Genomic DNA, 24,912 nt, shown 5'->3' on the forward strand with positions numbered 1-24,912 from the left:
TGTTCTATCTGGATGGCACTTTCATTGTTTCAACCTTGGATCTGGAGCTGAACTGCCAGAAGACCCTAAATCATAGATGCCTTTCTCCATGGTCTTCAATCTGCTTTTATGAGGTCATTGTTCACAATAAATGGATGTTTATATGTATGTGTGAGGTGACAGGGTGGGCTCGGGCTCATATCTGTCTCTGCTCCTGTAGAAATGAGACAAATTTCTTCAAGGCAGGTTTCTATTTGAGTGGGAGAGGGATGTGGTTTGCCTGGCAACTCTCTGTCCATATAGGAAACAGCGTGATGCTCAGCTAGAGCATCCTATTGTTTCTTCAGACCTGTGTAATTGCTAATGGGATGAACCTCTGTCTCCAGTAAGGATAGAAATCTGTTCAGTGAGGATGTTGAGCTGCTCGTGATGACATATCACCATTTCCAAATAGCCTCAAGCTATTTCCATTTGGTCGACCAGACTTTGGTCACATGATGTCTTAAAATTGGTTGTACAGTACATTGAGTGTGAAAACCTTTATGGAGCATGAAGAGGTTGAGGTTAATGAGACCTATTAATAAGACAAATGAGGAGGGATTATGAGGGAGCAAGAACTGGGTGATCTGTGGGATAATTGTGTAGTAATCTTTTGAAGCTGGCACAACACTTAACCAGCATTTAGTAGCCAAAGGAATAGAGAGCCAAATACAAAGTTATGCTAAGCCCATATAAAACACTGGCTCTCACCAATTTTACAATACAATATTATTAACACAATACCAATATTATTATGTCAAATTCTAGGCACCACACTTGAGGAAGGATGTAAAGACACAGGAGAGGGTTTTAAAAAAAACTATCTATTCAAAATCTAATAATCTGAGTTTACTTTTCTGGGAAAAGGGTTTGTTAAGAGAATTGGTAGACATAATGGAGTAAATAAGGAGAGACTGCTTCCAGAGTCTGGAGGGTTGATAACAAAAGGACAAAAGATGAGGGACAAACATTTTGGAATTTGGAATGGCTCTCTGACAATATGATGAGTACACATTCAATAGTAAGGTGCAGAAGGGAGTTGGGGAAAATACAGGAGAATTCAGGCCTATCTGACTTTAAGTATGTGGAAAACTTTATAGTGCATGAAGAGATTGGGGTTAATAATTGGAGATATTAATGAGAAGAATGATGAGAGATTACCAATGAGGGTGCAACAACTGTGAAATTTGTGGGATAATTGTTCAGTAATATTTTGAGGCTGGCATAACATTTAACAAGCAGTTAGTAAAGCATTTAGTAACCAAAGGAGCATTATCTGACTGTAGTTCAAGCATAGTCTAATTAGTAGCTAGGTTTAAAAATGGGCATTGATTTTACAGCTGGTTTTTAATTTCATCAGTACTTCCGTGGACTGTTCCTTCATCCAAAGCATTGTACTTATGTGGATTTTTATAAGGTACTTACTTAACCACAAAGCTGGGAATTTGTCCTCAAACATGCTGAGTTTCCTTCTTGCAATTTGCCAGAATCAGAATACCATTTGCTAAGTCCCATGAGTCTTACAGTTAATTATTATTGTGCAGCCAATTTTTTTGATATTTTGTGTTCTCTGATCTTGATCATCATGGTAATTACCATTGACTTTTGTACACCACTATAACTTATTATAGTTTTTAAAAATAATTATAATTGCTTTTGTCATAGCTGGCTGGCCATCCCTCTTAAAATGCTCATTTTTTGTGACAAGCACATTCACATCACATTAATCAAATTCCATTGAGTTTTCATTCTTAAATATGTGAATTTTTCTTTTAAGCAGCAGGTTTAAAAGATAGTTTACTTGATAATTGTTTCTTGATTCATCTTTCATAAAAGAATGTATCTGTATACAATTGAGCTTGAGCTGAAACTTATTTCTCAAAGCTACTCCAAGCCAAAATTCAACATTAACCTTGTTCAGTGAATGTGCCAATGTTCTAAGTAATTATAGTAAAATTCCAGAACTGGTGCATGTTACAAATTTCAATTCATTGGATAGCTGGTTTGCTTATGGAAAATACTTTTTGTTGGTAATGAAGAAAAATTGAGAGAAAGTCAAGTTGGTTTATAAACTTGAGGGTCCACTCCTTTGCCCTCACGCACATACCCATGTGAACACACACATGCACATTCTCACACACACACACACAGACACACACGCGCACACACACACACACACACACACACTTACACACTCACTCACACACTCTTCTCTCTCTCTACCACTCACTCTGTCGCTCTGCTGTATAAATCACTGATTTTGAAGTTTCTATCATCTCTCTTATTCCAATATCTGCCAGTTTTCCCTCCCTATAGAAGAGTCTGATTCATGGAAATTGTTACCTGTAGTGCACACTATTTTCATGTAATTTTTGAATTAAATTTGTGCATTCTTATCTTTTTTATTGTTAGCACATTACTGCTGCTTCTTCATTTTCTTGTTTATTGCCTTTTTGATAAATCTTATGTTACTGCAGATTTTTCTGAACTATTTTGATAGCTATTGTGAAATTTATGTATTAACTTGTTGGTATCAAAAACATAAATGCTAGATAATATTAACAAGTCATCCGTGGCAAGAGAAAAGTTCACTGTTTCACTCAGTTGGTATTTATCGTGTGATTCAAGTTTTTGTCAATTCCTGGCAGCTACTTTTTTTTAGAAATATACCATGTAAGTGATGAATACTGTGGTACCTCTTTTCCAATCTATTCTGGTATTTTTCTTGTCTTGAAAATTTTATTGTGCATTCTGCTGCTGTGTTTACAGTCTATCATCTTGGGTAAGATTTTTTTTCCTGTTCATGAGCTGTTCGTGTGTTAATGCATTCTATGGCTGCATTGGTAATATCTGGGAGATGGCCAGTGTGGTTCATTAGTTACTTGACAAGTGTTAAAAAGATCATTACATGTGTGGAGTGATAAAAAGATCATTACAGGTGCGCAGTGATAGAGTGATATTTCTTTATTACTTCAGCAACTGTAGTTTTCAGGAGCAATGCAGTTTGTGAATAATGCTTTTTAAAAAAAAATGCTTTTTTCTTTCATTAATAAGTGCTTGAATTGTAAGCCTTCAATTTTCTGTCTGCAGTTCATCATTTGGTGGTTAGAGCAGTCATGAGTAGATTAATTTCTCCCAGATTAGATATGATTTAATTTATTTTACTGATTTTCTGATCAATTTTTTTCATGATTGTTTGGTTCATTACCATCTGTTTCTTCTTATTTAGAAACTGGGTGTTTTATTATTGTAGAGGTATTACTGTGTATTGGATGGGACATATAGAAGTCTAATCATCCATTTTCGATCTGGTATAACTGAATGCAGTGTACTAACTTACTAACTAAATTCCTTTCCTGTACCAATGCTGCAGCTTACACTGTGAATCTGACCTGTGCTCCAATTTGTAGTTATACAAATATGTTGGAAGATGACTAATTTGAATTTAATTTTTCTCTATAAATGGCTTATCATTCACCTTAACAGGAAAATAGTTTTTAAACAATATTTGCCTTATGGGAAAAGTCTTTTTTTGTCAAGCAAAATTAATTTGGATTCCATAGGCCTGTGTATTCTCAGCTGTTCAGTGAATCTTTAGAAGCTTTAGGGATCCAAAGAATGTGGCAGTTGGGCAGTGAGGTTGTTGAGGTAGAGCTTCAAGTATGATTGAATTACTGAATAATAGTGCTGGCTCAATGGCCTGTATGTCTGATTTTTTTTACTTGTGTTTTCAAAAATATTAAAGCTAGTTTGTTAAATTTAGTATTTCCCTGAATTAAAGGAAGTGGGGATTTTAGATTATGAATTAACTATATAAAAGCAGTTTGAAACAGAATACAGTTGCATCACATTGAACAAGTTGCACAAAGCTACAGATGCCCTGATAATTCACTTCCAGGTCTTGAATCTTGTTCATCACTCCAGCTGTGCTTAAACAAAGAGGAGCATCTTGTTCGGCCAGCCTCCTTCAGTTCAGGTCATCAGGCCACATTGTTAACTGTTGCTGTTTCAAAGATGAGACAGAAATTGACTTTCAGAGGTTGAAATGGCACAAGTTAGCAACTAAATTCACTTACTTGTTTTTAAAGTGCACTTTCATTTCAATCAGGAATTAAGTGTAGGTAGCATTTCAAATTAAGTTATCTCTGAAGGACATCTCAAAGTTGTTAACTTCAGTTGACCTGAATGTTTAAAACTGCCTTCAAAAATTGTATCTGACACATTTGATTAATGCTGTGTTTCTTCACATTAAAATTTCTGTTCTGAAACGTTTCTCCTTCAGGTGATGTGGTTTACAATGGGTACTTTCTGTGTTTGAATGCCATAGGCTCTAAAGTTAGAGGAAAAATGCCACACATGTACACCATGAAGTTAAATGTAGCTGCAATGTGCTGTAAATTTGACTTTACTCATTTTTCACTTGATTTTTTTTCCTTTTATGCTTATTTTTATGCAGGGATTTCTTCGCGTGAGATCTATGGTAACTTTCTGCTCTATTTGTTAGTCTGATTCCAATATCTACTGTAGTGCAATGCATTTTTCATATTTTCCACTCAATTGCTTTATTATTGGATTTCTGTGCAACCGCTCAATTCTAAGTGCAATCAGGACTCATTACGGTACATTGGAACTTTAAGAATCGAAGTCACAACTCACATATATCTATTAATTGAAATTGTTGAGAAAATTTATGTGTAAATTTAGGAAAAGGATAACAAAAGTACATTTGGTCAATCAAGCTAATTTTTTATTTTGGATTTGATCACAAAATCAAAAGACAATTTCTTGACATGTATTAATTTAATCATCAACTTTAATATTGCATATTGAATTACTGACAATTATTTGGCCCTCTGAAGCCATTTACTAAAACTGTTTCTTTCCTGTTGGGAGTCTTATCAGCTCAAATGATGATAATGATCTGAGTCCTTCTAAGTCTACAGTGACCAGGGTGGTTTTGGGTTCATTCTCAGCTCAGTGTGAGGTTTGGTCAATATCAGTTGGGTGTGAATTTCCTTACTCTCTTGAGACACTAAAAAAGAAGTATCTAAACAGAATTCTTCAAATCTAGCAGTGTTAATGGCCTCTTTTAGGAAGTAGCCATGACTCTGCATTTATTGACAATTCCTCTGAGCTCTGCTCTCATGTCATCCAAACAGCGTGTTGATTGCTACTGCCTCAGTTCCAACTAAAATGAGTAATTTCAGTGATGCCCATCATCTGAGCAGAAATGGAAGGGTGAGGTGTCTCAAAGAAAAAAAGTGATTCCATGAGGTTGTACGTTGAAGATTTTGACCATTTGAAATACAGAAATTTTGAGCAGAAATTCTTTGATATGCAATTGAGTGAAAAAATAATTCACTGTGAGATAATTAATCTTATACCATATTAACATAATGTATTATTTCCATAATTATCCACTGGTTGCTTGTATTAAATAATTCTTTTGCGATTGATGGAAGAAATAAGATGGGAATATTAGCATGAATTCGCATGATACACATCTAATTTTTTAATAATCTGTTGTATAATTTAACTTTCAACATACAATCCATTATAACAGTGTGTTATTAGTAAAGTATTAGTCTATGTAAACATCTCATTTGACTTGCTCACGTTAATAGACACACCAGCAGAATAGCATCAAACATCATCTGTGGAAGGAAAAACAGAATATATTATTTCAAAGGCACTATGTCAGAACTGGGGAATTGTCAAAGGGTCTTTGATTCAAAATCTAAACTCTGTTTTTCTTTCCATAGTTGCAGCATAAGTGGCTGTTTCCAGCTTTTTCTGCTTTTGTTTTAGATTTTCAGCATCCTTATTTTTCGTGTGTTTTTGCAAATGTGTTTGATCATTGATATTCATGACCAAACTTTAAGCTGTTGTTAACCTGTCACTTCACGTACCTGTGCTGATTTATAATACAACCTGGCTGAAAGAGTGTTGAATTCAGGTGAATAAATCCTGCTGTTACAGATAGATGAATACAAAGGACTGGCTGGCACTTAGGCAGGATGTGCAGATGCCAAACCTGTATCATCAATATTTGCTATAACAAGTGCAGGAGTAATCTACTTTGAACCTTAACAAACCATTTTCAAATTGTTTCCTTGTGGCATGGCACACCCTTATTATGTAGCTTCATGGGTAGCGCCCTGATACAGCTTTCTTGTCAGTGAGAAGTGATTCCTTCAGGTTTGAGAATGAGTAGTTAACTGCATCTAGCTATAATTGTACAGGATTGCTGAGAAATTGGTTCCAAAACTCCAAAAAATCTGAAGAATCTTCCTCCTGAAACATTTCCGCTGCTTTCCTTTCCACAGGTACTGCCTGACCTGTTGAGTGTTTTTAGCACTGCGTTTTATTTCAGATTTCCAGCATTTGCAGTTTATTAACTTCCTGACAAGGATGCTCTGCAGATGAAAATTGCCTTAATCTAGAATAGAGCAATATTGTTTCCATTCTTGGGTGTCAAAACAACCATCAAGATATTCTGCTTCGACTTAGTGGAGAGAATTTTATTTTATTTTATTTTTGAATTACACTCTTAAGTGAGATCAACAATGACGTAACAACCAAAATTGATCTCTTGTGTGATTTACTACCTCGGTAGCCTGAGAATAAATCATATTTACCCATAGAAAACTGGATTTTATCAACTTCATTCCTGAAACTGTACTGTTTAAAGCACTTCACTAAAAATGCATCCTTTTTTCTCCCAGAAGCCAACTGCAGCCTTCAGCAGAGGCTCATATGTGGATGTACTGTAAGGAAAGAACTTGCAGCTGAAAATCTGAGGCAAAATAGTGAAATGCTAGGAACACTCATCAGGTTGGATAGTATTCATACGAAAAGAAAGAAAGATAATTTAATTTTTGAGGTCCTGTCTCTGGTGGTCAAAATCAAGGTCATTTCCTGCCTCTTGGCCTCACTACCATTCTAGACTCTGCTGATCACTGCAATGTCTCAGTTTCACACTGTTGCATTAAAGAAACCACACATTACTAAAGGGGGAAAAAAATCACCTGCTTTCCTTCATGTCTGTAAAAGAAATGCTTAGTTTGAATGTTTCTAATCAAAATAGTGTTGGGTTACTATATTTATTGGTTGTTCTGCTTTTTTTTGTATTAACTTGTGGTGTAAGAGAAGGAAAAGTTTAGGTTCATTTTAAATATGATGGCTGGGCTACCTGTTTAAAGCTTACTTTTTGCCCTTTTATAATTGTCTTACATTATGTATAGCCAGAACATGTTTTTGGGAGTCAGAAGCACCCATGTAAGACTGAGCTTTTTGATTTTCTCTTGCCCTCTATTGTTACGCAGCAGTGGCACTGATCCTCTGCATGATCAAGATGAAGGAAAATTCCTGAAAAAGACAATAGGTACTTCTATCCTGCTAGGATGAAAGAGTGCTTCACATCTGGTGTTTCACTAGATGTTATAATCTAGAATTCACTTGTTTTCCATGCCAGTAATTTTTGTGTCTCATTGTTAATCAGTCTGATTCTATTACATTTTTTTGACCAAGACAAGGATGGAATAAAACACATTTTGAGAACATTATTTGAACATTTTAGTGCTACTTATATCTCATTGGCCTTCATTCTAAAGATATTCTTTGAAAATGACGGAGTCCTGACACCGCTGAGCACTGACATTGCGACAATAGTCCCATAAAATTGATTATGTAACTCAATATTTCCTAACTATTTCCCTTTGCTGTAACAGAGTGGGACTGTATAAATTTGCCTTGTCACAATGAGTAATAGGAAATGTAAGGCAAGTTAGATATCCCTTTCAAAGAGAATACACATATACGACCCAAGTGTGTTAATTTTTTTGGACTTTTTTATTCTTTGGTCACTTACCATTTGAACACAAGGGAAATCATGGCTGCAAGCCTTCACATTCTTCAGAAACATTGTAGTTGCAGTTGTGACATACTAAAGCGTTTGCTTTTGTTATAAGTTAAAAATATGGCCATTCTCTAGCTTTCCTATAGTAAATGTCATCAGTATGCAGCAATTATTCAGAACATTATGAGATCAGAAAAAAAATAACTAAGGAGTAATTTTTTGATATACTTCTATTTGTAGGACTTCCTCAGGTGTTAAATCTTTGAAATATTTGCTTACTAGAGTAAGTGCTTACTAGAATAGACACAATCTTTGGAATTAAGTAACTCCCTTTATTATCTATATATAAATGATCAACACTCAAATCGTTGATACTTCAGTCAAATCAATGAATGGCATGAGTCAGAAACAAAGTCTGGGTTTCTAAATGCTTCTAACAGGCATGCTGCTATTGATCATTGTTATTTGATTTGAACTTAGTCATTAATTTAGATTCTGTAATTCTCTGTTACTTTAGTTTGAAACACCACGTCTGTCAAGTTATGTAGAGAACACAAGATGCATGACAGTGGTTAAATGCATGCAGTAGTGATTGCACTAAAAATTGTGATTCTAACTACTGGAGGGTCAAGGACTTGTGTTGTAGTGGTAAGGTTAAATTTGAATCCTGATCACCAGTTTCACCGATTTTGTTTTCAAACAAATGCGATCGCTTATGTTCAAATTAAATGACAATTAACAAGAGCGACATAATGTGCTCTCTACACAGTTTCTGTGTAGCCTCTGTGCCCCTCTGGCAGGTTGAATATGAATACAACACGTCTGATACATTTTTACACATAAAGTGTATTTGTTTGCTGAGGTAAATCTAATGGTAAAGGAAATAAATATTTTTAAAAATTGTAGGATGCGTTTTATTCACTTGTGTTTCCCCATTTGGTCTTATAGATGATAAGTACATTCGTCCACTTACATTTTGGATCATCGGAGATTTTGATGACTCTTCAGGGCGGCAGTTACTGTATGAATCCCTTAAGCATCTGGTAAGATTTCACAATAAAAGCCATCAATATACCTCTTTGCACATCCAACTACTGGTAAGTCAAGTCATACAAACCAAGGAAGTTTGATATTCAGGCTGCAGTTATGAAACAAAGGATTGCTCCAATTGGCTCTAGTGTGGCGGTACTTTGGAAGGATAACTGAATGATTATTTCACAAAGCACTACAAATACAAGTGTAATGGGAGCACAGTGCTCTTCATATAATACTTCTTTGTGGCAATCTTCAGAAGTTCACTGATACCAAGAGCTAACTGTCATCATTATGTTCTTTCTTAATTTGTGCCTTAAGAGAGGAAAAGAGAAAATTTGTAGGAATTTATTACTATGAAGATTGGGTATCACCAATTATTGTATTATAACTTTGTTGTGATTACTATTCTGACACTCTGGATTCATCTCAAAGAAAGACACAAAATTGGGCAAAAAGACTTAAGAAATAGATTTTAGATCATCTACACCTACAAAGAAACACCAAAACATAACCTGAGTGGTTCTCACCAGGACAGGGCTCATTGGGAGGATGTTCTTGCCCTTGACCTGTGCAGTAATCAATGGAGGAAACTACTCACAAGAGGTACATTGGCCATGCTAGACGATACCAAGAACATAAGTTTGTCTGCCTTTGAGAAGATGGTGATTTTTTTATTGAGATACAGTGTGGAATAGACCCTTCTTGGCCCTTTGAGCCATGCTGCCCTGCAACCCCCGATTTAATCCTAGCCTAATCACAGGACCATTTATGATGACCAATTTCCCTACCAACAGAAAGTCTTTGGACTGTAGAAGGAGACCAGAGCACCCAGAGAAAACCCATGTGGTTACAGGGAGAACGTACAAACTCCTTATAAGCAAGAATTGAACCCGGGTCATTGGTACTGTAAAGCATTGTAGTAACCACTACGCTACTGTGATTTTGAGCAAGGGGTGAGAATTATTTGAATTTCAGAGAAGGGATTGGGAAGTTCTGGATCATGAAATACCTGCCAAGATGGAGGTCTTATTTGTGGGGTCATAGGTTGTAAGAGGGAAAGTGATGCATTTAGAGACCTGCTTTGGACAGCATTAGGATTACCATAGGACCATAAGTGATAGGGGCAGAATTTGACCATTTGGCCCATTGAGTCTGCTCTGCCATTTCATCATGGCTGATTCATTTTTGCTCTCATCCCCATTCTCCTGCTTTCTTCCTGTAGCCTTCCACGCCCTGACTAATCAAGGACCTATCAACCTCCACATAAAATACACCCAATGACTTAGTCTCCACATTTTCTTGTAGCAGTAAATTCCACAGATTCACCACTCTCTGGCTAAAGAAATTCCTCATCAGCTTCATTATAAACGGACATCCCTCTATTCTGAGGCTGTGTCCTCTAGTCCTGGACTCTTCCACTATAAGAAACATCCACTCCACATCCACCCTATCTAGGCCTTTCGACATTCAATAGGTTTCAATGAGAATACCCTTCAATCTTGTAAGTTCCAGCAAGCACAGGTCCAGAGCTACCAAATGCTCCTCATCTGATAACCCTTTCATTGCCAGAGTCATTCTTGTGAACCTCCTCTGAACCCTGTCCAATGTCTGCACATCCTTTCTTAGATAAGGGGCTCAAAACAGTTCTCAATACTCCCAAGCGAAGCTTCAGAAATACCATATAAAGCCACAGCATTACATCCATGCTTTTGTATTTTAGTCCTCATGAAATGAATGCGAACATTACATTTGCCTTCCTCACCACTGACTTAACCTACAAGTTAACCTTTGGGGAATCCTGCAAGAGGACTCCCAATACTCTTTGCACCTCAGATATTTTAATTTTCTATACATTTAGAAAATAGGCTACGCTCTTGTTCCTTCTACAAAAGTGCATGACCATACACTTCCCAACACTTTATTCCGTCTGCCACTTCTTTGCTCATTCTCCTAATGTGTCGAAGTCCTTCTGCAGCCTCCCTGTTTCCTCCACACCACCTGCCCCTACATATATCTTCATATCGTCTGCAAACTTGGCTGCAAAGCCATCAATTTTGCCATCCAAATCATTGGCATATAATGTAAAAAGAAGAGGTCTCAACACCAACGCTTGCAGAACTCCACTAGTCACCAGCATCCAACCAGATTCTCACTTTATTCTCACTCATGCCTCCTGCCAAGCAGCCAATCATCTATCCATGCTAGTATTACCCGGAAGGAAGTGGCTTGACATGAAGCCAGAGAAAAGCAATACTTTTCTGACTGTTGACAGTGACATGTTTACTGTACTAAGCAAAACTCTTAGGCACCCTAGAGTTTTTATATAGTTTCAGATAATATGTCCTCCACAGAGCCCTGATTTCAACATCATCGGAGCATTCTGGGATTATCTGGAGAGACAGAAGGAAGTGAGACAGTAAAAGTCTGCAGGAGAACTGTGGCAAGTTCTTCAAAATGCTTGGAACAACCTACCAGCTGATTTTCTTCTAAAACAGCACAACAGTGTACCAAAGAGAATTAATGCAGTTTTAAAAGCAAAGGAAGTTCTTACCAAATATTGATTTGACTTGGGTTTTTACTGTTTACATGTAGTATTTTTTTAAGATTTAGAAACTTTTCAGTATTTTTGAAAGCACCTTTGCTTTACAGATTTTTTTTACGTGCCTAAGACTTGTACAGTACTGTGCATACTCAACATCTGATCTTCTATAGCTGAAAACTTCAGTAGAAACTACTGTAGTAAGTAACATACTCTTAAGGCATTTAGCTGAATTAGCAATACTATGAACCTTAGACAGCACAGGCAGACTTGACAGGACAGACCACCCAGAAGGCAGGTTATAGCAGCTGGAACTTTGGGCGGCCTCCATTGTGTCAGAAAACATGGTCATTGGGATACATTTCAGGTAAGACTGAAGCGCAGGGTTCTAAGATTTTCCTCCCACCCTACCCCCCAGCATCATACTGACTAACATGCAGTCAGAAAACAAGAATGAGGATTTCAGAGCAAGAATGCTTAATGGGACGGATTTGAGGGATTCCTGTGTACATTGTTTCAAAGAGAAATGGCTCAGCCCAGCTCTCCTGACCTGGCTCTCCATCTTGAGGGTTTTTTGATCCACTGTATAGACTGGAATGTAGCATTGGTTAAGGATAAAGCTGGAAGCATCTGATATGGTCCCATGCTTCATAAGGAACCTAGTATTCATTGTGTAAATCTTAACCTTTATTAGTCCTCTTTTACACTTACAAAGATGCTCTACCTTACCAAATAATCAATATCATCCTGTACCCTAAGGCAATCCACTTCACTGTCAATTTTCGTGTGAGCAGTGAACTGCTAATCACACATTTTTTATTCACAGTGTCATTAAATGTATCTAGCAAACAGTAAGGATTGCTATGGCACACCACTGATCACAGCCTTTCAATTACACGAGTAACCCTACTGCCGCCTATTACCAAGTGAGTTTGCTAATTTGATTGGATCCCATGGGCTCTAACCTTTTTGGCTTCCCAAATGAGACCTTAAAGGTCTTATTGAAGTCCTTGTAGACTACATCAATCATACTGCCCACATCAATGAGTTTTGTTTCCTCTTTGAAAAATTGGTCCTGTCTTATCTCCTAATAAAGCCATATCTGAATAATACCTACCTTTACAAGTGAAAACTGTTCATTGATGGTTATGTCTTTACCTGTTGCTGCAAGATTCCTGAACCACTCTTAATTGACTTGTAGCAATACTCTGAGTGATGGAAGTCAGGCACTGAAGCACTCAGTGAATGGGTTTCTCAGCTGCAGAAGGTTGGAGAAAACATCCCCTATTATATATGCATTGATTACTTTAGAAGGGCTGTTGTATGTTTTGCAGCTGCTCAGTCAGGTCTCAGTATTAATGAAGTGAACCTTGAAATACCCTTTAAAGCAATAAACTAGCATGATGTGCTGGTTAGAGTGAGAATATTCCATGGCAGTTGAATCGGGAAGCTTTGAGTTACATTTTCTGCTGTATGGGAAGAAAGACAATAAAAAGACATCATTGAATGTGTGCCTAACATGTGAGCAGAGATTGCAACAGAATGTGCTTTGTTTAATTTTGAGATTGGTGAGATTTCACTAAGAAATGATTGCAAGTATAATATATCCTGGGTATCTTCACTTTAAGTTGCAAAAGAAAGAATTCTCACGCCATCCAATCAGTATGGTGATGGCTAATCCAAGTATCTTGTCGATGGTATGCATCTAATCAGAGCATCTGTATATCTAAACTGCAGACATATGTCTGCAGGTGATTAATAAATATTGCATGCTTATTTTCTGCACCTGTTGAATTATGCACACTTTGTTCCCTATTAATGGTCTTACCTGCCTTCTGACTATTTTTATAGCATTTTGTCTCTGAAGTAGAGGAGGAGCTATAGTATTGAAGGAAATAGCTAAGGAATTTGTATTGAATTTTGTGGGAGAATTTTTTTTTCCTTTATAACCCAAGATTATGTGCGCCTTTACAAATTGATGCGTTTCATTCTTGACTGTCTCCTGTTTTTATACAATGAAAGCTCTTAGTACAGATGGTGTTTGTGCTATAATTTCCCCAGTGACTGGGAAATGCACGATCTTGGCTGTGCTTCTCCAGCACACAGCTGATTTTGAGAACTCAATTGAGTAGGCATTTGTGATAATTACTAAGTTCCTTTGGCTTGCGCTTGCAGTTGTTAACATTTGTTTGACAATTTAATCACTGAGCAGAACTTAGTATGAAAATGGGGCTGAACTATATTCTTAGGATAAAAAGAAAGCCTAGATGGTCACCTTTTGTACATATACATATACACAAAATGCTGGTGGAACTTAGCAGGCTAGGCAGCATCTAGAGGAAAAGAGTAAATGGTCAGTGTTTTGGGCTGAGACCCTTCATCAGGACTGGAAAGGAAGAGGAGAAGTCAGAGTAAGAAGGTTGGAGGGGGGAAGGGAAGGAAGAAGTACAAGGTGCTAGTTGATAGGTGAAACGGGCGGGGGGTTGATGAAGTAAGGAGCTGGGAAGTTGATTGATGGAAGAGATAAAGGGCTGGAGAGTGGTGACTCTGATAGAACAGGATAGAACACTATGGAAGGATGAGGAGCACCAGAGGGAGGTGATGGGCAGGTAAGGAGATAAGGTAAGAGAAGGAAACAGAAAAGGGGACTGTTGAGGGGGGAGGAGTGCAATTGCCGAAAGTTTGAGAAATCGATATTCATGCCAACAAGTTGGAGGCTACCCAGATAGAATATAAGGTGTTGCACCTCCAGCCTAAGTGTATCCTCATCGCAGCAGTAAAGGAGACTGACATATAGGAATGGGAAGTGAACTGATACAGGTGGCTGCTGGGAGATCCTGTTTTTTTTTGGCAGACAGAACGTAGGTGCTCGGCGAAGCGGTCTCCCAATCTACGTTGGGTCTCACTGATGTACAGGAAGTGGGAGCGGCTGAAGGAGTCCCACTTCCTTCAAACCAAAGGTGTAGCCATAGGCACTTGCATGGGTCCCAGCAATGGCTGCCCTTTTGTTGGCTACATGGAACAGTCCAGGTTCCAAGCCTACACTGGTATAGCACACAACATTCTTTCTCTCGCTCTCCTTTTTCTCCCTCTGTCCCTTTGGCTGTGCCCCTTGCCCATCCTCTGGGACCCCCCTCCCCCCGTCTTTCTTCCCGGACCTCCTGTCCCATGATCCTCTCGTATCCCTTTTGCCTATCACCTGTCCAGCTCTTGGCTCCATCCCTCCCCCTCCTGTCTTCTCCTATCATTTTGGATCTCCCCCTCCCCCTCCAACTTTCAAATCCCTTACTCACTCTTCCTTCAGTTAGTCCTGACGAAGGGTCTCGGTCTGAAACGTCGACTGTACCTCTTCCTAGAGATGCTGCCTGGCCTGCTGCGTTCACCAGCAACTTTTATGTGTGTTACTGGTATCGCACCCCAGCTCTTCCTATGCTATATTGATGGGCTGTTTCCTGCACCCATGTTGCATTGTGGCTGCTTCCTGCACCCATACTGAGCTCATTGACTTCATTAACTATGCCTCCAACTTAAATACTGCCTTCAGGTTTACTTAGTTCATTTTTAACACCTCACTCCCCTGTTTTGATTTCTCTGCCTCCATCTCTCCCATCCCTCTCTCACCTTATCTCCTTACCTATCCATCACCTCCCTCTGGTGCTCCTGCTCCTTCACTTCATCTGTCTTCTGTCTTCTCCCTTCTGATCGCCCTTCTCCAGCCCTTTATCTCTTTCACCAATCAACTTAACAGTTCCTTACTTAACGCCTTCCCCTTCTCTCGGTTCACCTATCACCTACCACCTTGTACTACTTTCCATCCCCCCACCTTCTTATGCTGACTTCTTTTTTTCCTTCAGTCCTGTAGAAGGGTCTCGGCCTGAAACATCGACTGTTTACTTTTTTCCATAGATGCTGCCTGGCCTGCTGATTTCCTCCAGCATTTTGTCTGTGTTGCTTTGGATTTCCAGCATCTGCAGAGTTTCTTGTGTTTTGTTGCAGCTGGTGGTGATAGCATGGAGGATTGTGACTGTGCTGTAGTGTCAGATGAGCAGCTGGTATTGAAAGCGAAGAGTCACAGCCTTCTCGTGCGTAGCCCTTGATGCCCTGACGAATCATGAACCTATAAACTCTATGTCTACTCCATGCAGCTAAACAGAGTGCAAGGTTGACTTACACCTACAAATCTTAAGTTTCCAAAGTGATATAAATCAGATGTAAAATGGTCACTTAAAAACTGAGGATGTTGGAAATCTGAAATGAGCAGAAAGTGCTGGAAAATCTTGGGGTTAGGCAGTATTTGTTGAAAAAGAAACCATTAGCATTTTTGGTCTACTTGTCTTACCACAGAAACTGCCTGACCTGCTGAGGTTTTCTCGTATTTTCTAGTTTTATATTTGAAATGGTCTTTATAGCATATGCCTATGGGGGGGGGGGGGAGGAGGGTGAAATTGCTTCTTGCTTTCGAAGCACTGAAAAAATGTTATGCAATTGAATTTTTAGATTGCCAAACTTCACTTAACTTTCTTTTGACTAATATTTCTCGTACAATCTTCTTTCAGTACTTCAAAACAGAAGACAGTCATCATTTAATATCTGTTCCTTTCAATATTGTGGATGCATTTTACTTATTTGTCATTCACCATTTTTGGTTCCGAAGTTTGAAAATTCAAGTTAACTATTTTTGTACTACCTTTGATGTGTTTATTTGTTGCTTTTCAGAAATCCAGCAATAACTTAAGAATTGGATTGATAAACAATCCAAGCAATGAACCCACCCAAGAGAATACTGTTATTGCTAGAGCTATCTGGGCTGCGCTTAACACACAGAGCGTGAACAATGCTAAGAACTTCATCACAAAATTGACAAAAGAAGAAACTGCAAAAGCATTGGCTGAAGGGACAGACATCATGGAATTTGCTGTAGGAGTAAGTGATTTTTCTCAGTAATGTGAAACAAGTTAGCACTATCCTTCCATTTGCTTTGGTTGACCAGTTGCTTGATCTTCTTTGGCAAACTGTTTTGTGGTTTCAAAATAGGGTCTTCAATGCTCGAAGTACATTGTGAGATTATTGTATATGATTCCTTATTTATATTGCCCACTTGCCAGCAATGGCACACTTGTATGGCTCTCAATTAAAAGGCCATTTAACTCCCTGTTTTTCATCCCCACAGTGCTGCTGCCATCTACAGGCCCTCTTTGCTTGATGGCACTTAAATTAAAGTGTATCATTTATTTATAAGAGTGTACTGCCTTATGGATGAAGCTAAATTCCTCAGTTTCTCAATTTATGATCTTTTCTTAACTTTTGCATTTTAAGGTGTGAAATTTGTTGTATAATCTTCATATTAACCAGCATTGCATCAATGCTGTCTGGAGTTACGATGATGTGAATTTCTAATGATGACATGTTGATTAATGTGCAAAAGATCTATGTTTTTCTCTTCACAAAAATATATAGTGAAGAAGTGCTTATGTGCTTTATGCTGGAATTCCATTTTGTGGTGGAAAAATGTCTGGGACTAAATACAAGACCCAACTAAACTAGAAACAATTTTAATTAATACTTGAATTCAGAATTTCGTACCATTTGATAATGCCTTTTTTGTACACACAGTAATATATACCTTTTCCAGGATGTGTTTGATTGAGCTGATGAGTGTTGTTATTCTGTAAAACATAATATACTGTATATGGTTCTTCAAGTTAATTTTCTGAATAGAGTGTGCATTAAAATTTTGAGCCCTATCACTTCTGTCAAATATGGATTCTAAAGTTAATATTTTGCTGCAATTATCCACGAATCACAATCATGATTTTTGTGCTACAGAATGTGTATATATGTATTACACAGTGGGCTCAGACACTTCCCATCTGACTGCTGCAGATCTGTATCCATTATTGGAAGCGATGTTTCTCCTGTATTTGCAGATTGTTTGCTGTCAGCTTTCCATTAGTCTCTGACTGCTGGCTAAATTGTCAGTATCTGATTACAGAAGTGATGTTATTTCTGTCATGAAGATGGAATTTCTAATTAGTCCAGTAGATGAGGACACAGTAATGAAATAAACATATGATCTGCGAATGTTTAATGGAGAAATACCAAAGGATCATTCAATGAATTACAGGAAAGGAGAAGATGGCCCTTAGCAACTGTGGTTCAAGTACGGACATCAATAGAGATAGACAATAGAGGGCATTGCACACCCAGCAAACATCTTAATCCAAATGTGCTCTAGGTCTGTTCACATATTTCTTAATTTGGCATTACTCTTACAGGCGTGTTTTCAAGTAGGGTATATCGAGATTGCACTCAGTAGTCCAAGATTCTTGCAAGCAGAATAAAAGAAAGCATGGTATTTTATTTCAGTAATGACTACCTAAAAATCATTCTCTGCCAGAGTTTTCAGCTGTTAGTAGTGTACATTCCACCTCTGGTCATTGTCAGGCAAGCACTGGAGAAGCTGAGCACTGTCATGAAACTGTGCACCCTGATGCCTTCCCTATCATTGCAGGGGATTTCAACCAGGCCAGCTTGAAGAAGTCTCTGAACAACTACCACTAACCCATAGCCTGTGGACCAGAGGAACCAACACAGCTAACCACTGTTATACCACCATCAAGAATGTTTACCATGCTCGCACTTTGGAAAATCCGATCACTTGACTGACTTCTACTCCCAGTGTATAGAGAGAGATTAAGGACAGCATCAGTGGTGAGGACTGAGGTATGGTCAAGGGAGGCAGAGGAAGCATTCACAGGACTGACTGCTTTGAGTCAGTGGACTGGACAATATTCAGGTATCCATCTTCGAATATGAATGAATATGCTGCATTTGTCACCGACTTCATCAAGACCTGTGGGGATGAGTGTGTGCCTTTTGAGAACATACTGGACATACCCAAACCAAAAGCCGTGGATGAAACATGAAATTCACGGTCTGCTATGGGCATTCAAGACTGGTGATCCAGAACTATACAAAAAGTCCAAGTACGACCTATGTGGAAGGCTATTTTAAGAGTGAGAAAACAATTCCTATTGAAGTTAGAGACAGAATTGGATTTTCATCAGCTCTGGCAGGACTTGCAGGCCGTTACTTTCTACAAGGTAAAACCTAATGTAGTGAATGGCTCTGCTGCTTCAGTCCCAGGTGAGCTCAATGCCTTTTATGCACACTTTGAAAGGGAGAATAAAACTACACCTGTGCACATCCCTGCGGCATCCAGTGACCCTGTGATCTCTGCCTCAGAGGCTGACGTCAGAACATCTTCAGAGAAGGTGAATCCTCGTAAGGTGTCATACCCTGAAGCTGTACCTGGTAGGGCACTGAAAACCTGTGCCAACCAAATGGCAGGAGTTCTCAAGGACACCTGTCCTAACTGCTGCAGTCAGAGGTTCCCGTCTATTTCAAAAGAGTAGCAATCATATGATTGCCCAAGAACAGCAGAGTGAGCTGCTTCAACAACTGTTGCCAGGTTGCACTCATATCTACTCTGAGAAGTTGATCATGGCCAGAATCAATTGTTTCCGAAGTAAGCACCTGATCCACTGCAATTTGCCTACTGCCACAATAGGTCTGCAGCAGATGCAATCTCACTGGCTTTCAACTCGTCCTTGAATGACTGGACAACAGCAAAACCAGCTGCTGTTTGTTGATTATAGCTCAGTATTCAACTCCAGCATATTTTCAGTACTAATGAACAAGCTCCAAAACCTGGAAATCCTCACTGGCAATCAACATTGGCACACCTCAAGTATACGTGCTTAACCTATTGCTTTACTCTCTCTACACCCACAACTGTATGGCTAAGCACATCGGTGGCATTCAGGATTGGTGTTCTTGAACTATACAGGCCTACAGAAGACTATTTTAAGAGTGAAAACCAATTCTGATAGAAGTTAGAATTGGAATCAGATGCATGTCAGCTCAGATGGTACACCGGTTAGGCACTGAAAACTTGTGCCAACTGACTGGTGGGACTGTTCAAGAGCATCTTCAATCTCTCATGCTTCAAAAGGGTGGCAGTCAATACCAGTGCCCAAGAAGTGCGGGGTGAACTGCCTGAATGACTATCGTCCAGTTGCACTGTCACCTACTGAGATGAAGTGCTTTGAGAGGTTGGTGATGGCCAGAATCAACTCCTGCTGGACCTGCTGCAATTTGCCTATTGCCACAATAGGCCTATGGCAGATACAATCTCACTGGCTCTCCATCCAACCTATGATCACCTGGACAATAGCAATAACTGTCAGGCTGCTGTTTATTGATTACAGCTCAGTGTGCAACACCATCGTACCCTCCGTTCTGCATCTGTATCTCCCTCTACAACTGGATCCTTGACTTCATCACTGGAAGACCACAGTCAGTGCAGGTCGGAAATACCATCTCTTCCTCGCTGACAGTCAACACTGGCACACCTCAAGAATACACTTACCCCACTTCTCTATTCCCTCTGCATCCATGGCTATCAATAAACTTGCACATATTGCTGGCAGAATTTCAGATGGTGGCAAGGAGGCGTACAGGAGCGAGAGATCGGCTAGTTGGGCGGTGTCGCAACATAAACCTTGTACTCAATGTCATTCAGATCAAGGAATTGATTGTGGACTTCAGGAAGGGGATGTTGAGGGAACACACACCAGTCCTCATCGAGGAATCAACAATGGAAAGGATGAACGGTTTCATGTTCTGGGTGTCAACATCTCTGAAGATCTAACCTGGACTGAACCCATTGATGCAATTACAAACAAAGCACGGCAGAGGCTTTATTTCATTAGGAGTTTGAGAAGACTTGGTATGAAACCAAAGACTTACAAATTACAGATGTACTGTGGGGGGCATTCTAACTGGTTGCATCACCGTTTGGTATGGAGGTGCCACGGCACAGGATTGGAAAATGCTGCAAAAATTTGTAAACTCTGCGAACTCCATTAAGGCAATAGTCTCCCTGGTATCGAGGACACCTTCGAAAGGCAATGCCTCAAAAAGGCAGCATCCATCATTAAGGACCCCGCATCACCCAGGATTTGTCATCTTAATTGCTACCAACTAGGAACAGGTACCAGAGCATGGAGACACATACTCAACATTTGAGCAACAGCTTCTTTCCCACCACCATCAGATTTCTCAACAGACAATACAATATATTTTTCCCTTTTTTTTGGTCTGTTTTTGCACGAGTTATTTAATTTAAAAATATATATTTCTTATTGTAATTTATAGGTTTTTTTATTATGTATTCACAAAACAACACATTTCATGAGACATGACTGATTCCGATTCTGATTCTGGTTCTGATTTTAGCAGAACATGGGATGTGCTATAATTCTGCATCTTATGTTTCTCTTTCTTTTAATTTGCCTCTGATTGCTTGACTGTTTTTTCATTTGCTTTCTTTAGGGTATGGAAAATGCAGCTTTCAAAGAGATGTTTGAGAGTGTCAGTCTGGATTTCATTTTGTCACACAGTTCTTTCTGTAAGGATGTAGTGAAATTGAACAAAGGACAGAATGCTATCATCAGTAATGGACGAGTAAGTATTTTGTTGCTTTTAGTTGACTGAGGTGTTCAGATTCTTATCTGATACTTAGCACATCATTAAAACCCAATGCTGTTCTTAAATTACCAGTGTATTCGAGTGTTCAACATTCCAGTGCAGCCTTTCTCAATCCTGTTTGACCTGGAGGAACCCTTGAAATAATTTCAGGTCTCAGGAAACCCCTGTGTAAAAATTCTATATCTACAGCTCACGGTACATTATAGTGATCAGTAAGTTGTAGATAAAATAATCCAAAAATAATTGTCAATGCTCTTTTGAGTAGAGAATGAATCTTTAGCCAACCTTTCTTAAAGAAAAGTTAGTAAACTTAGCTTACCTTTCTTGAAATTAATTTTTCTTCCTCTTTCATAAATTTTCAAAACTCTTAAGGCAAACGATACTCAAGGTTTAAAGAAATAATATTTTTTATCACCTCTCGCAGAACCCCAGCGAGCTCTTGCGGAACCCCGCATGAGAAACCCTGGTCTCTGGCTGCTTCTCCAACTTTAGTTTCAATAAGCTGCTTGGCTACTGTCTAAGAGAAGTTTGTAAGAATGTAATCTCAGTCTCTGAAACCATTAGGACTCAAACATAATCCTCCTATCCCACTTTTAATCTGGTGCCAGAATAGACAATTGATTCCTCCTATTCCAATTTATTTCCTTTCTTTACCAAAAGCTGCTTTCATGCCCTCATTCAACTAAAACTTGACTAGTTTAAACCTTATCTCTTCTGATAAAATTCATTTTGTTAAAAAATCGGTACAGTCCCTGTTCCTTCCTATAATACATTCCTCATTCCTCCTGACTCCATTCACAGAAAGTTCCATCTGTATTCTGTGCGTAATTCCAGAACTGGATTAAGATTATTACAAGGTTGGTAAGTTAGTTGGCTGCTATAAATTGCCTCCAGTGTGTAGAATCTCATGGGGGGGTGTCGATGGTAACGTAGGGAGAATAAAATAGGATTAATATAAATGGGTGTTTGATGGTCAGTGCAGACTCAGTGGGCTGACGGGCCTGTGTGTGCGCTGAATGACTATCACTATATTATAGCAAATCCTTTGGCATGCATTGGTGTTGTCTGCCTTCTATTACTTCATGCATTCTCCACACCTCCTGAACACCTGCCATGTTCCTCCATTAGTGAACAGTCATTCAAACATGGCACCCCAATCTCTGGAAACCTGAAATGAATATTTTTCCTGTCTTTCTATGGCTCACTCCTTGCTTTTGTAATTGTTTTTTCATTCCATCCACCAGAAAAAGCTGGATATTCCAGTGGCCACTCATTTCAATTCAATTTTCCATTCCCATTCCAACCTGTCAGTCCATGGCCTCCTCTACTGCTGCAATGAGGCCACACTCAGGTTGGAGGAGCAACACCTTATATTCCGTCTGGGTAGCCTCCAACCTGGTAGCATGGACATCGATTTCTTGAACTTCTGGTAATTGCTTCTCCCCCCCTTCACCATTCCCCATTGCCATTTCCCTCGCCCACCTTAGCTCCTTACCTGCCCATCACCTCACCCTGGTGCTCCTACCCCTTCCCTTTCTTCCATAGTCTTCTACTGTCTCCTATCAGATTCCCCCTTCTCCAGCTTTTTATCTCTTTTACCAATCAACTTCCCAACTCTTTACTTCACCCCTGCCTGGTTTCACCTATCACCTACTACCTTGTACTTCTTCCTTCCCTCCTCCCCCATCTTCTTACTCTGACTTCTCATCTGTTTTTCCAGTCCTGGTTAAGGGTTTCAGCCCGAAATGTCACTGTTTACTCTTCTTCATAGATGCTGCCTGGCCTGCTGAGTTTCTCCAGCATTTTGTGTGCGTTGCTTGTATTTCCAGCACCTGCAGATTTTTTTCGGGTTTGTCCTTTTTCATTCATGCTATCAGTTCTCTGTCCCAACTGTCTACTTTCCCCTTGTTTTCTAAACTGTGTATCTATTTTTCTTCTTGGACTGCGCACTGAGATATCTGCTAGTACTCCATCATGTTGAACTATAGTGGTTGGTAAAATAAAATAATCTTTGCTGTCCTAGTGAGCCCTCCAAACATCTCAACTATATGACTCTGATTGGTTTTCCATTACTATAAGTTTACTTAGTATACTGCCATGTGCTGTAAAGATTTACACAGCAAGACTTTACAATTTCCTGCACTCTTGAAAGTAATGCAGCTGTCTAAAGGAAATAATTTATGCTGCTCAACTTTTGGATGGAATACCAAGCACAAAGCTCTGTCAGAGAGTGAAGCATTAAACACTGTTTAATGGAGAGAATGCTTATGTGCAGCAAGTAGAAATCAGAAATTATGAAATAATGATTTTGAAACAAAAGTACTGTTAAACATGACCAAGAATTTGTAAAAAAAAAAGTAAGCAATAATTGTAGGTTTAGGAGCGAAAAGTTTTCTACTGTCATTTTTGTCTGAAAGAATAAAAGAAAATCCATTTTCCTCATTTATTTTCATTTCCCACCTGTCTTCAGTCAAAGTGAAAAAATTTGAGCCTTTTTATCTCAGCATCAAGCTTCAATTGAAGCTTTTTAAACTATTGACATCTTAGGGCACAGATAAAAGCATGGTATTATTTAATCAGTGGAAACTTGTATATCAAAGATGTCAGTAGTCATTATCCATTGAGTGGCCAAACCTAAGTTTAACTTTAAAACCTTGATAGATTGTTGGTCCTCTGGAAGAAAATGAAATCTTCAATCAGAATGACTTCCACCTGCTGGAGAGTATTGCTTCTGAGGCAGCAGAGAAGATCAAAATGAAGGTGCAAATGCTGTCCATTGAAGAAGATTCGTGAGTGATTTTGATCATTATATTAGCCATTTTAAAGTCATTCTTTCCAAGTTAGTTATTTTGGGTATTTTAAAATTAAAAATCCCTTGGTTGAAAATTTGTAGTGGAATATTAATATCTATCCTTAATTTTGAATTTTGTGAGACTTGTCTCATTGAATTAGGTATTTCATTGAACCCCATGCAATTACTTTCAAATTGTTCACTATGTTTATTATAAATAACGATTGAAATCAGTTCCTCGGCATAGAAATGTAGAGATGTAAATATAGTTTACATGTATATATACTTTATGGACATAATATCAATCTATCAATATAAAAGCTGTCTTATGTATTTATAATTAGTCTATTTTTTATTATTGTGTTTTTATCTTATTAAGATTTTTCCTTGTGCTGCATCAGATCCGGAGTAACAATTATTTCATTCTCCTTTACACTTGCGTACTGGAAATGACATTAAACAATCTTGAATCTTGTTATAGTTAACTTATTTTAAGTCTTTAGTGATAGAGCTATGTTGACAACAAGTAAAAGGATGTTTTATTAAATCCATATGGGCTGATGGTCAGCAAAGTATTGTCAAGTTTGTAATGCCTCTACCCTATTTCAGTCATTGCAATATGGTTCAAGCTATCTTCTGTTTTAAAGTTCTGACCTTCCAGCATGTTCCGTAGCATGACTGTAGTTGTACATCATCTGCAGTCTCAACAGTCCTGAGTAGTTATAGTTGGGAGCAAAAAACAGTGGAAACAAAACTAACGGGTAATGCAGAAATCTGAAGTGATGGACTGACTTGAAGATCTGGGGTGGGAAAGGTGTTGTTGTGACAAGGAGCCTGAAGCAAGTTTGTGAAGGTGTCTGCGATTGAGTGTTCCTCTGCTGGCTGACCCATGCTGAGTGTTTCCCAATACAGTTAAAGCAAAATGAAGTGACCAGTGCTGGAAATGGGCTAAAATCAGTTAACACCCATACGGTGACAATTTAATATTAAAGTTTAAAAGAAGCCTGGAAAGTGAGAAATGGAGGGTTTGATATAAAGAAAAGACATGAAGCTAAAGTAAATAAGAGGAGAGATGGAAATAGAATAGTTGAAAAGGAGACAGAATTCTTACAAATTTTC

General features: G+C 38.6%; 1 protein-coding gene across 2 annotated transcripts in view; it reads left to right on the top strand.

Moving 5' to 3' along the window:
- The window catches only part of uggt1 (UDP-glucose glycoprotein glucosyltransferase 1), a 171,753-nt gene that overhangs the window by 67,026 nt on the left and 79,815 nt on the right, over positions 1-24,912 (top strand). Inside the window, exons 21-25 of one of the 2 annotated variants that reach the window (XM_063046046.1) lie at positions 4,475-4,498; positions 8,825-8,919; positions 16,167-16,373; positions 20,847-20,978; positions 23,664-23,791. In XM_063046046.1, coding sequence (XP_062902116.1) covers positions 4,475-4,498; positions 8,825-8,919; positions 16,167-16,373; positions 20,847-20,978; positions 23,664-23,791 — 586 coding nt within the window. The remainder of the gene's footprint in view (positions 1-4,474; positions 4,499-8,824; positions 8,920-16,166; positions 16,374-20,846; positions 20,979-23,663; positions 23,792-24,912) is intronic. The other variant, XM_063046047.1, reaches the window with a different exon arrangement.

This window comes from Mobula hypostoma, chromosome 4 (assembly GCF_963921235.1).
Source record: "Mobula hypostoma chromosome 4, sMobHyp1.1, whole genome shotgun sequence".
Lineage (NCBI taxonomy): Eukaryota > Metazoa > Chordata > Chondrichthyes > Myliobatiformes > Myliobatidae > Mobula > Mobula hypostoma.